General features: G+C 42.6%; 2 protein-coding genes across 4 annotated transcripts in view; both read right to left on the bottom strand.

Annotated features, from left to right (window-relative positions):
- Positions 1-339: 339 nt before the first annotated feature.
- bola1 (bolA family member 1) lies at positions 340-3,166 on the bottom strand. 3 transcript variants are annotated; one of them, XM_056286612.1, is made up of 2 exons: positions 3,147-3,166; positions 340-1,893 (listed from the first exon to the last, which is right to left on the bottom strand). In XM_056286612.1, the coding sequence occupies exon 2, from the start codon at positions 1,831-1,833 to the stop codon at positions 1,381-1,383; it is 453 nt and encodes a 150-aa protein (XP_056142587.1). In that variant the 5' UTR covers positions 1,834-1,893; positions 3,147-3,166; the 3' UTR covers positions 340-1,380. The 3 variants fall into 3 exon arrangements, with proteins under 3 accessions (XP_056142587.1, XP_056142584.1, XP_056142586.1); XM_056286609.1 differs by lacking the exon at positions 3,147-3,166 and adding an exon at positions 2,779-2,868; XM_056286611.1 differs by lacking the exon at positions 3,147-3,166 and adding an exon at positions 2,763-2,858.
- Positions 3,167-7,854: 4,688 nt separating this feature from the next.
- Positions 7,855-13,956, bottom strand: part of sv2a (synaptic vesicle glycoprotein 2A) — a 30,216-nt gene continuing 24,114 nt past the window's right edge. The window contains exons 2-4 of the mRNA XM_056287001.1: positions 11,796-12,102; positions 8,852-9,011; positions 7,855-8,038 (exon numbers count right to left, since the gene is read on the bottom strand). Of these exons, the coding sequence (XP_056142976.1) occupies positions 7,855-8,038; positions 8,852-9,011; positions 11,796-12,102 (651 nt within the window). The remainder of the gene's footprint in view (positions 8,039-8,851; positions 9,012-11,795; positions 12,103-13,956) is intronic.

Here is a 13,956-nt window from a genome sequence, read left to right as displayed (position 1 = left end):
TGCCATCCCCTCCGCTCCCCCCATATTACACTATCTATAAATGACTCATCTTGTGAAATCCTGCAAGTAAGTGAGCAATAAAGAAATAAAAACTGACCAAAATACTCATGATTAACCTCATGGAGGGTCAGTAGAGATATAGCTCTTATTCATCAACCCAATCATTATGATTTAATGTTTGAACAGCCTGCCCTCTTGTGGTGACCAGACAACATTGACCCTTTGGGAGCGTCAGCGACGTCTTAGTTTAGCTATATCATGGTTATGCACATATACAGAGATACACAGATAAATCATAACACATTATATATTTGATATATTTATCGATGTATATGTGCATTCTTTTGAAACACTGTTAAGGACCGAATACATAGTTGGAATTATACATTTGATACTTGTCAATAGTATTTCTCAGTAAATTAAGTCATGACAACTCAGTTTACACTGACATTTTCGTCCATGATTGACATGCTGGCATTCATGAGTAGCAAACACACCCGGCACCAGTACAAACCAAACAGAACCTGGCACCGCATTTTGGTTCCTGCTTTATTTCCATTATATTCAGTCAGGACAGAGCATGTTCTGGTTCCTTCTACAGGTCGTGGAAGGAGTTTTAGGGGATTAAGTGAGGACTGGCTGACTGGATTCTTGAGCCGGCTAATCATAAGCATCATTTCAGAGCCTAACGGCATTGCCTGTCTCGGTCAGCATTCATTTATTGTTTCAGTTATGCATGCCCTACTGTTTGTTGCAGGGTGACTGTAAATAGCTGTCGTTCACAAACACGTATGATTAAATAAAATTTTATGACATTAAACCTTCAGCTACGCATCCAAAATATATTTTTACAGACTTTCAAGGGGGGTGTCTCTCCATTCTGAATAAAATATGAATGACTTGTAACCCAGAGTTTTGCCCCACTTTATTCGTGCAAGACAAAAGGCCCAATCTTACACAACCCCGTTTCATGGATTTCTTACAATAATGCTTACGCCCACCTTAGCCTGTCAGAGTGATGCTAAATCAACATTATATTGGACAATATAGTGTTAAAGACTCTTCAGTGAAAGTTAAACAAGCATCTCACTTTAACATAGAATTTATCATCATTTCACTGTGATAATCGCTGGGATAAAACCGAGAAAAAATGTTTAGCTTGACAATCTGCATTAGGACTGTGACTGGTACAAAAAAGGGAGGGAGGTGAAATCAAAATCAAGAATGCCTCATGACTGTCCCCACAGAGCCTGGGCTAGTATTAGGTTGAATTATAATAGCACCTTCCCACTGCACTTCATTCAAATCAGTTCGGTTCACTCGCTTCAATTCAAATGCAGTCCAGGAGCAGGAGGTACAACACCATACCAGCCACAACGCTCACTCCCGTCCAGCCTTCAGTTTCTCCTCCACGGTGTGATCCCCCCTGGATCCTCCCATGCATGGAGGACTCTTGGCCAAAGTGGGGTTGCTCCCCCACTGTTGGGGAGTCTTTGCCTGGATAGCCAGTGCATGAACACAGGCGCTCAATTCCTCACGCAAAGCCTCGTTGACCAGACGGTGGCGCTGTAACAACGAGAGGCCATCAAACCGTGGGCTGACAACCAGCACTCGGAAGTGGGATTCAGAGCCAGGCGGCACAGCATGCATATGGCTTTCATTGTGGACCTCTAAGTGCTCTGGCTTCAAAGCATTGGTCAGTTTGGTTCTGATAGCCCTTTCAACAGGCCTGCTAGGGTCTGGCTCCATGTGTGTTCTGAAGTGGGCCAGGGGTCGACTTAAGGAGGGAGTGCTGAAGATGGGCCGAGAACAGCGGAGGAAAGTGGGCAGCATCAGATGATGTGGCAGTAGTTTACTCGGGACCAGCAGGTGTATATAGCTGTTGAAGATGTGCTGTTGAAGGATTTGAGAGATAGTCATGTGCTAGCAAGCAGCTTTCATTCAACACCATACTATACTAAGCATGAGGACAATTAATGCATTAGTGACCTCCCCAACTTCTGTCTTCAGCCTTTGATGATTCTTTAATGGAGCATGATTAAGCCAAGGAAAGTACATTTACTCATTTGGCAGACACTTTTTTCCAAATCAACTAACAATTAGCAGATTATAATTAGTGTTACCAACTGTCATTATATAGTCCTACAGAGTAATCAAATCATATTTGAAGTAATAGCGCTAGTTCCTTTGCTACATAGTAATCATATCATAATAGTACCATACCTAGTAGCAGCAGTAGTTAACTTGCTACATAGTAATCACATGGTCAAGAGTGTATGTCATGTCGAGTGCCTTTAGTGTGTCTCAGCTCATCAAAAGGTGGTGAACAGGAGAATCAAAGTACAAAGCAGATTCACAGTGACACGTATCAGTATAACAGACATAGCACCGCCAAGAGCTTAAAATGTCAAGTGCAGCTAGAAGCAGGACACGGTGGTTGAAGCCGGTAATAATGGGGTCCAAGCAAGTTAGTCCAGCCTCCGATCAGGCAGGCTTTACACCTGGATCAATAGGTTATTGTAATGAACGATCTGGTAGTATGAAAAACAGCAGTACCGGTGGAACCTGAGGACCTGATTGAGAACCACTGTACTTGATGATTCATATTTACAAATCTCGTGGTAGGCATGCAAGAGGAAGGTAAATAACAGACAGACAGCACAGACGTGGCTATAGTTGAGCCCGAGTGTTGATATTATATTGTAATTGTTCATTAATCTTTATTCAGTATTTAAGCATCGGGAAATTAAAGAATGACCAACCGCTGGGTTTTCTTACTGCGATTCTTGACTTCGGCTCCTTCTCGTTTAACGTAACCGTTTCGCTGTCTGTGTGTTTTCTTCATCCTCCATCTTTCCTCTGTGCGCTTACGCGTCATGTGAGACGCCCTGCGTTGCATTATAACGTACGGAATGCGAGTAACGTTTGGCCAGCTGACCTGACAACTGAGCGGTGTTTGTGATGCTTATTATCGTCTCAGATGTCTTTCGTAATCTGACAAATGTTCTTTCCCTAAAAGTTGACAGACTCCAGAAGTTTGTCCTTACACTGCTACATACACAAGTTAGTAACCGTCCGTGTTTAAAAGTGACGGTACATGTGAATTAAAAAGCGAAACTTTAGTGAGGGAATTGTGAATAACTCACCTTCTAGCCGGGCTAGTCGCGTAACACATTACGTCATATTCTGCGCCGGAAACCATCACTCACATCCCTGGGTTATGTAGTCTTTTAGCATCTTGTAGTCCTAAGTCAAATGTGCCTGTCATAAATAAAGTAGATAAGAACTTCGCTGATCCCCGGGAGCAAATCGTTTTGCGCCGCAGCACAACTCATAAATATTAAAAACAAAAAAACAACCCAACACTCCAGGTGGTCTGGCCAAAAGGCACTTTGTGGCCTGGTAGAGTTGGATGTAATAAATAGGAAGTAATGAGCAACGGAGTCACCAAGTAGTAATAATAAATATAAATAAAAGCAAACATTAAGAACACAAGAAGTGTGCATATAAGAAATCAGATAACCTATAAGAAATCTAAAAGAGAAGAAATATATTTCTTACATGTGTTTCTGAAGTTATTACATGTATGAAAAATATAATCAGCCGTTACGTGTATGTTCATGTCTTAATTGCTTTATTCTGCTAAAGAAGGCACGAAGAGACTGGCATGTTTTCATGGTTTCGACAGTTTATTATTCTTAGGTTCCTTGTCATCCATTGCATTTCTAAAAGGTCAGCTGCACGGCAAAGTGCAAACCCCACCATAAATCACCGATGAGAAAATATAAGAAAAATTCTCTCTCTCACACACACACACACGCACGCACGCACACACACACACACACACACACACACACACACACACACAAACCTTAAAACAGAACTGACATGACATTTATCCTATCTATTATTCTTAATTGGTATTTAACATTGATGTATTTATCTATATTCCATTCTCATTTACAAAATACACAAAATCAAAGACAACATACAGCATTGTCCATTTACACTTCTTTTTTTAAGTTTTTTTTTCTTACTTTTATGATTCCACAGAGTGTCTATACTTACATACAAACAGCTAAAGTTTCTACAGCACAGTACAATGACAAATGTGATAAACTCTTTGTTATATTTAATTAATGGTAATGCAATCTTATTGACAGAAGCCTCAACAACTAAGATTATTTTGGAGAGAACGCATGAATGTTAGCTGTTCAGTCCGGTTCTGTTAAGCCAACACTCTGCATTTCAACCGGCGAGGCTGGCATACAGTATAATGTGCTTCCATTCCCAATAGTTTAGGGGGAGAGAACAAGTGACAAATATCCAACACTTATTGCTTTGTTAACTTTTTGCACTCAACGATTCACTGTTGCTTCAGCAACAAGCTACTAATACAAAAAACAAAACAAAAAAACCCTGTAATGTAAGCTAAGATATGTATCTACAAGAGACAATCTTGACTTGAACTGAGCCGCTGAGATCAGAAAGACAGGTTTGTTTTCTTCACAGCGTCCCATGTTGAACTATACAGCAGTTATCTTGACATCGTCATTTTATAATTTGGTGGCGTGAGACAGGACGACGAGTGGAGAGATAGGACGTGGTGTGACAGATTTAAAAATATGCTATACTACTGAGACTCTTTTTTTTAAAAATCCAAATGGTTAGTGTTTATTTCTCGGCTAGTTGTGTGCTTTTAAAAGGACGGGGGGGGGGCTGCTGGCCTGGAAAGGGCATCGTAGGGCACAAGTCGTTAACATGCTAGTTGCTTCTGAATTTCATGTTATTCACGTGTAATCACATCTGCATCAGAGCTTTGATGACGTAAAGCGTAAATGTATGACGTATAAAATATTTGGCAATGATTAACGAGATGCACGGTATTCATGGCACACTAAAGGATGGGTCATGGAAGCACAGATGCAAAGTTTGGAATCAGATTACTGTGCGAACAAGGAGGTGGAATCTGCAGGGTAGTTCATCAGCGTTTGCTGAAACGCCACGATCAAGCTGGATGCTCCCATGTTCACAACGGCATGCATATTCACAGTCATGTCTTCTGACAATATTTTGTATTCGTCCTCTTCCTAAATGCTCACCTTGTCCCCCGTTAGTTCTCTGGCAAGGTTTGCATCAGGGTGTGTCTTGGAGATCCCAAGGCATTCGTAACTGAGCGTGTACAACTGGGTACATTTAGTGCAGTGGGTTTGTCTTGGTTAAACTGTCTTGAGTCTACATATGGCTGCTATCCTACAAAATGGCAGTTTGAACAAAATTCAACATTGTTTTTCTTTAAAAGGAGACGTGTTTATCTTTTGATGGATGTCAACGTTTCACCCATGTAAATATGAATACATAAATACAGTATAGGTTGATTTTGTTTTATCAGGGACATGTGACAAAATCATTCCCAACCACTTTATTATTGTGGTGGCAGTGTGTCCTCAACCATGGATTGGATTTTTCTTACTGGATTTATCTGGCTCCATGTCTATAGCTGAGCCAAAGTATACATATGCCCCTTTATGCAAAGTGCAACCTGTAAATTCCACCTCAGGTCCATAATCCTGATTAGCAGAATCTTTTATCATCTGCACTGATCCACACTGGTCAGCGTGTGCTATGCTACAATGAAATAAACATCCCAAATAATGAGGGATTACAGAAGAGATTGCATTAACCGACTCATTCTGTTCCAGCTGCGGTGTTTTCCATAAACTTTCTAGAGATTCTGTGAAAGCTTAGCTCTAAATTCACAACCCAACAGCTATAATCAAAACCAAAACTAGCCCGTGCCAAACATAAATTAGCAAAGAATCAACATAAAAGTTACATTATTGCACACAGAGGCTCAATATTGCACAAACTAAAAAGCACGCTCACGCTAATGGACACATTCAGTCTACATCAATAACATCTGGATCGTGCTCAGAGCTTTTCTTAGTCTCGCACACATTTTGCACCCGGACCGAAATCATCAAAGCGAAAAATGAAGCGCAGCCTTCACATAAAACATAACCTAACGCTTTGTTAGCTGCGTCAATTATTTGCTGTTTTCTCTTTTTTTGTTTACTGTTGATTAGTTGGTTTTCTTCCACACAGACATGTCTTTGTTTGGATTTTTCTCCCCTATGTGTGTAATGTAACATATTTCCATTCAGTTTTGAGACCATGTTGTGCTTAACTGCATCTCAGTGATGAGTATGCCTCCCACCAAATGATGCTTCGGGTGACATCTAATTGTGCAGATGCTGTGTGTTGGTGCATGCTCAATAATCCGGGTAAGAAAATCAAAGAAGGCTGAAACAGTTCATCTGGATACAATGTTCACTTACAGATACATTTCAGTGATTAAATGTATCTGTTAATAAACATTGTATCCAGATGAACTGGTTCAACCTTTGATGTGCAGATGCTACTTAAAGTCGTGATTCTGGTAAAACAAATGTGATATAAACTGAGGACGTATTTAACGCCAGGACGACGGGGTTTTGGGGGTATGCATAAAGAGGATGGTAAGGTTCAGGGATGTTCATAGTATTGTTGATCTCAACAGCAGAATAAAAGTAGTCTTTTTTGGGGAGAAAAGTTTCAAAATAGCAGAGATCACATGACTGAACCTGGACTTACAGATACAGAAATGCAATACATCTAAATTTTTTTTACATGTTGTACTGTCAGTTTTTATAAAATTTACATACATACTTTGTTACATGCATAACACGCTCCAAAACATAATTCATACGAGGAAAAGGTACTGTAAACCCATGTGGATGGGTGCTCAAAATGGCAATTCTTTGAGCGGGATGTATGATTTTAAACTTGTGATTGCGCAGTGTGGAATTCTAGACATTTTCACAGAGTCAGGAAAATGTTAGCGACATCACACCGGTATACAGATTGTGCTTTCAAAGTAAAAATCTGGTATGGGCAAACTGTTCTCACTCGGCGATGAGAATGGCAAACAAACAGGGCGGCACAACTTCTCAACATCGTCTATCAAGTCAGACCTGTCCGCCGACTGGTTCGCATGGTCTAATGACTTATCGAGACGTGATCGGAAACAAAGTTTTAAAGGGAAAACAGCTCAAAAGTGTCACAATAGAAAAATAAATAAAAGCAAACCTGGAATGTTCTATAATCTATAAAATGGCAGTTAATCTGTACACACGTAACACAAGACCCCGGGACATAAAGGATGAGGGTGGGTCTCGGTCAAAGAGTAAGCCAAGAGAGGTTTTCTTGGTTTTATGCAGTTAAGTCAAAAATGCATCGAATCTAGGCGTAAAAATTGTGCATTTTTGAAACCTGTCCTACAACAGCGCAGGACGTAAGAGGTGATTTGACTCTCTGTGATGAATGGGGGTGACTATAGAGAACTGAAATGGCTGGTGGTCATGTCTGTGAGTCTACCTGCATGGCTCATTATCAAGAACCCCCCATTCCCCTCACCTCTAAGCCAACGTCATGATGTAGGGAACGACGAGATTTCCTTTCATTTTACTACCGCATTACAGTACATATCAAACACAGCCACACCAAACATGCCTCGTATGTACAACTTAACCAATTTCAACTCCCAATCACCTCAGGCGCTTCACAACTCCTCTGCCCTTGCTTGCACTGAGGCGTATCAGTTCGATAATTTGTTAATTGCAATTACCGGACAATCCAGAATATGTACAGCCTGGGGGATTCTGTGCAACACCTATGCGTTGAGATCTGTAGACAAATGCCACTTTTTACCTATGGGTGGGGGGGGGGGGGGGTTAGAGGGTAGGGTATGGAGGGCTCTCAGGCTGTTGTTTCACAGTGTGGCTAACTCTATCGCTCCCTGGAGTCGGCACCACACTACTGCAGCACCTGGCCCCGTGTCTCCGGCAGCTTGAGTGCCAGGAAGCTGCCGGCAGCCAGCGCCCCGGAGGCGAACAGGATGGGCACGGCTTTGGTGATGCCCACGAAAGAAGTGAAGATGCTGATGCCCAGCACGGCCGCCAGCTTGCAGAGGGCGTTGAGGAAGCCGAACGCCGTGGTTCTGAAAACGAGAGAGACGCGAAAGAGACCGAGGACAAACTGTGTCAGGAAAGGGCAGAGAACAGAAGAGATGCAGAACTTATAGAAAACTTTGGGGGCAGATTCAGTGACGGACTGGGGGGGGGGGGCAGCCCGGGTATTTGCAACGAACAAAGTCATTATAGACACATTTGTTTGTTTTTACTTTTTGCCCTCCTAGCATTTGCCTGTTTGCCAGATGGCTCGTCAGTCACGGAGCAGATTCTTGTGGTTAACATGATCCAAGCTCTATAATCTCAGTGAAATGCAAAACGACATATACACTTCAGGGTACAGAGAGCCATCTTGATAGTCAGGCGTTCCTGTGGACTGTAGGATCCCTAGTTAACCACAAGATGACGCTACATCAGTAAAAATCAGTCCCATCAAGAGCTTTACTACTAATTAACACAAAACAAATAGGTCAATGCTACTAGACTTTCAACTTTGGGGTTACTGACACACATATATAGTCCAATATGTATTTTGTTTCATATCAAGCTCAATATTCAATAAATGTATCGAAGAAGGGAATGGCATACACTGGTAGCTGGAGCAAATCATGTTTCAGCCAGAGGGTGGTGGTGAAGAGGATCCATGCTCCACATCACAAACAACAGTGATGTCGTCACACAACCCTTTCCTTCACCAACATCTCCAACCCAACCAATGATTATGTAGCGCCACTTCTGACACTACACGCTGATGCTACATGCTCCACCTGACCTCCACCCAGCTCATCTGACTCCGTCTCCACAGTGTCATGGAGATGTCGGTGCACGTCTACAGTGCCTACCTCTTGTCAGAGGGGTAGAGCTCAACAGTCAGCACATCCAGGGCATTCCAGGAGGCGATGCTAATGCCCCCGAACAGGCAAAGCAGAGCAATCATGGCTGATTCGCTGTTGCCAAATGACAGGAAGAAACAGCTGATGCAAGATATCACACTGGAGCCAGCTGTAGAGATGGAGATGGAGACAGACAGACAGAGAGAGAGAGAGAGAGAGAGAGAGAGAGAGAGAGAGAGAGAGAGAGAGAGAGAGAGAGAGAGAGAGAGAGAGAGAGAGAGAGAGAGAGAGAGAGAGAGAGGTTAACCATTTTTCTTAAGTACACATGAGCGTGGGAAGGGGGGTGCTGAGGGTGCTGCAGCACACCCGTATTGACAAGGGGTAGAACATGTGTGTAAATAGTTGACTATTTTACCATTACTAATCTCTGTTAACAGATTCTATACATTTATATTTATATTAACAGTTTCTATATATTTATATATAGACGTGTATGCATGAAACTAACACTGGCACAACACACATGCGCAAAATTAACATTGGTAAATATTCACCTCCCGTTACTTCCATTCTGTGCAGGTGAAGGGGTGACTGAAACGTTCACTTCCGGTGGCGAAAAAAATTTGCATCTTCGCTTAGCATGGCGTTCAACTTTGGTGAACTTTGACCGGCGAATTCTCTGCCACAACCAATAGCAAAGAAGTGTGTGTGGTTGACCCCCACTTGGCTGTAGTTTTCTTAGTGAGCCAGGATGGAGGAGACTTTGATTGTTGCTGCCTAACCAGCCGGTATCGACGTTGCCCGTTAAGACTATAAACTGCCCCACAAGACACATGCTGCCTGGCTGGCAGTGAGTCGGGGGACAGGCATTGAATGTAAATAAATGGAAAATGTATTAACAACATCAATTCATAATTCGAGTGGCACAGTGGCACAGTGGTTAGCGCAGTCGCCTCACAGCAAGAAAGTCCTGGGTTCAAACCCCAGGGTTGTCCAACCTTGGGAGTCATCCTGGGTCGTCCTCCGTGTGGAGTTTGCATGTTCTCCCAGTGTCTGCGTGGGTTTCCTCTGCGTGCTCCGGTTTCCTCCCACAGTCCAAAGACCTGTAGGTCAGGTGAATCGGCCGTACTAAATTGTCCCTAGGTGTGAATATGTCGGCCCTGTGATGGACTGGCGGCCTTTCCAAGGTGTCTCCCCATCTGCTGCCCAATGACTGCTGGGATAGGCTCCAGCGCCCCCGCAAGCCGAATTCGGATAAGCGGCTCGGATAATGGAATGGAATTCATAATTCACAGTATACAAATATAACTTGTATGCCAATGCTCTTCCTCCGTATTTGTCCATAAAGCCATGATAACATGTACAAGTGAGCTAATTAAGTGAAAACATTTACTTATCTTTCTCTGGACTTCAGTGTACATTTTCCCATCGCTAAAACCAACAACCGCTCATGTGACAAACACAACCGCTCAAACAGACTATACACCAGCAAAATGATTTTCATGGGCGTCACATCCTCCATGGTGTATGAAGATGGCGGAGCAAACTCACATTTGCAGAGGCCTCACCCAGTACCACTGTGGGAAGATGGCGGCACGAACGTATATTTGCGGCGGCCTCACCCAGTCTCGTCCATGCAGTGTCTTTGTCCACATCTGCGTCTAAGTTTTGTCTTCATTTGATGGCTGGGAGAGCTGGCGCTGGGTCGGCTGGGAGAGCTTGGTCTGCTGCGTCCTGTGGGCCCAGGGACCATGGCCCTGCCTGGAGCTGTGCCCATAGTAGTAACACCGAGGGCGGTCTGACAGGACGTGGAAGCGGGGCAGGCTAAGCTAACTGCTAGCCCATGCAGACCGGCAGTTCCGACAGTCATCCTGGCTGGTGTTTGTTCTTTTGGACAGTGATTTATTTTGTTGCTTATTCTGGATATGTGTGTGATATGTGTCCTAGTTTAGATATATGTGTTCTTGCCGTTTTTGGACACAAAGACAAAAACGTTGCACTGCTGTGGGAAACGATATTTCATTTCGTTTTATGTACTCAAGTACATGACCTAAAATAACAAAGTGTTCCTGAGTCCTGATTCTGCACTGCCCGCATCCAGCACGACAAGATATGAATTTCACCTCAGCCGGAGACGGCCATTCGCTTGCATTCGTGCATGCGTGACTGTACCTTTAGGCATGTCCGAGTCTTCCGCTATTGAAGAAGATGGATATGCGTAATAGTCCAAAACTATAATCTATTTTTTAGGGTTTTACATGTACTTATGAAAATGTTCGCCCCGAAAAATGGTTAAGCTAGGCTAACGAATAAACAGGGTTAGGAAATGATCATATCATATATTATATCCTCATCATCCTGGTCATCTATCAGCTTCACAAAAGGTATATTTCCCGACTTTTAAGTGGAGCTGCTAATGAGCCCTCCTAAAACTGAGCTAAATTATGCTTAAACTGTTCACCGTTTCTCCAAACTGCACATGCAGACATAAAAAGGGTATCCACAAATTTGTTCAAGTCTATGTAAGCAAACCGAACTGTCCCTTTAATGGTAGGTGTGTCCTATTTGCTCATTCAGTAGTGACTGCTTAATGTGACTTGTGGAAATATAGAAAAGATGTATTTTGGTCATTTTGATCAAATTAAATGCAGTAATATTTGGACCAAATTTCCCCTTGGGTATTAATAAAATGGCATCTCATCTCGCTCATCTCATTTATGCCTCGATGTCATAGGAAGGACGATGTGACCAAATTATTGCATTTAATAAGTATTTACACGAAGATTTAGTTTTCAGTGTATGGACATCCTGTTTTAAAATTCAACTGGATCAGGTTTCCCTAGTTCACTGCCCCAAACTCAAAACCTCCTGTTTTTGCACACAGACTCTCCTTTTTGAACCAAGCAGCTTAATGAAGTGGCAGCCCCACCCTGTTGACCTGCCCATTTCTTACCCAGCATCCTCAGCCGTCCGATCTTGTCCATCAGCAGTGCCGAGACGATGTTGCCGGGCAACACGGCTAAAGTGCCCAGGAAGCTCACGAAGTAAACCATGTAGGCGTTATTGTCATCGCTGATGTCACTCAGCAGACAGCCCTCTTTGTTGTGCAGGAAGGTGCTATTGATCAGTCTGCTGTTGATCAATCTGTACTTGAACAGATCTGATGACAGAGGAGGGAGGAGAGAGAGCGAGAACAGGAAGGCAATGAAAGGAGGGAGAGAAGAAGGGACATAATGAGGAGTGATGAGTTGAAGTTTACACTGAGTAGATGGTGCCTCAGATTTGTTGTGAGAATGGGAAAAAAAAAGAAATCAGCTAAAATGGGGGTTTTTCTCCGGCCTTAGAGAATGCTGATCTATCTGCTATTCTTTCTCAATAGAAACTTAACAGTCTCTATTTCAGAAATAGAAATATAGCACACCCCGATTTCGGCACTCCTCTGATATTGCTCACACTTGGCTCTGCACTCATATATTTATTATATTTCTACTTTTCTACTTATTATATTTTCACATTTATACTTATCATATTCAAGTTTTGATAACTAACGTTGTACTTTATTTACACTTACCTTGCTGTGTGCATGTGTATATGCCAGGGCTGAGCGATACCGACACAATCAAATCATACATTTTTGACTGAATACCTCGATATTAAGCTTTGTGATATTGACCTTGTGGATGACTATTAGTGCATTGCTAAGATGTTTACACACAAGGAAATATTGAGAAATGATCACTAGTACGGTGGTAAGCAGGTAGACATATTCATTGTTCATTTCACTCAGCTAAAACAGTCTAATTAGAGTTCAGAAAAGTGTATCACACTATAATGCAGCCTTATATCACAATATTACCATAACCAAAATTCCAGATCATATCTAGTCTCACGTCACAACATCCATGTTATACCCATATACGTAGTTCCCAGCTGTAGTATAGTATTCTCTGTGTATCTGACAGCAACATTCCCCAGTCAAATTCCATGTATGTGACCACACTCGGCCAGAACAAACTGACTTGAAACAGTAAAGTCTAGATTTCTACAATCTTTCTGTGACAACAATAAAACAATAAACCATGGAAGATGAAGGGTAAAGCTCTCAGCCCGTCTCTTTCTCAGTGTACTTTGCATTTGGACTAACTGCCTCACACGCCTGCTGTGTGCTTTGTTTCCATCATGCTCGGCGGTAATATACCGCGCACTATGGCAACTATCGTAGCGCCTGGACGTGAGAAAACAAGAAAAGCTCAAGGAAGGATTAGGCCACAATAATTAAACAGGTTTCTAATTCCCATTCTAGTGAGAAACTCCTGCGCTGCTCCGATAGCAGCTGTGACTCACTGCTCGACAGGTAAACAACTGACCAAGTGAGAGGAGAGGCCGGCTGACAGATGCACTGAACACCACCGATAACTGCTGTTTGCATACGTGTGTACGTGTATGTGTGTTTGTGTGTGTTAGCTGCTGTATCTTTAAACACAAACAACCTTTCCTACGAACACAATTTGGCTTATATCACCCCCCCCCCCCATCGGCTGTAAATGAGTCACCTTCTCCTTTTGGTTTTGTTGGAGAAAAATCGATCGTGGGGTTTGGGATGAGTGACGGGACCGCAATTCTTATGGCTGAAATGATAGAAGATTGAGTCTGCGCTGCTAGGAGACATCTGCTTTACGATGCTGGACTTGGTAAAAGCTCTTTCAGTGGAGAAGGAGAGAGAGAATAATTGAGCCATTTTGTCCGCAAGAAACGCTTCTGCAGAAAGAGCCGATTCACTTGCTCTGCCGTGGTCGAGGGAGAGATCAGCAGAGGTCTGACAATGCTCCAAGACGGTAATTACAAACAGCAAATGTCAAAGAAAAAAGAAATCAACTGTTATCTATTTTCTATTGATATAGGCAGAGTTGTGTAATTACAAACGGAATAATAGACAACACTGATGAGATTACTCTGTCCCTGGATTGGATTGAATTTACAAGACAGAAAAGGCATGTATAAAGTGGCGTGATTGTACTTGAAAAGAAATTATAGTGATAACTTTATTTTTACAGCACGTAAAGACAACTTTGGGAGGTCCTGTTGATAGCAAACAGAGAGAGAGAGACAGAAAC

The sequence above is a fragment of the Lampris incognitus genome, chromosome 9 (genome assembly GCF_029633865.1).
Source record: "Lampris incognitus isolate fLamInc1 chromosome 9, fLamInc1.hap2, whole genome shotgun sequence".
NCBI classification, from domain to species: domain Eukaryota; kingdom Metazoa; phylum Chordata; class Actinopteri; order Lampriformes; family Lampridae; genus Lampris; species Lampris incognitus.
Note: the sequence above shows the minus strand (reverse complement) of the source record. Positions and strands in the feature narration are given on the sequence as shown.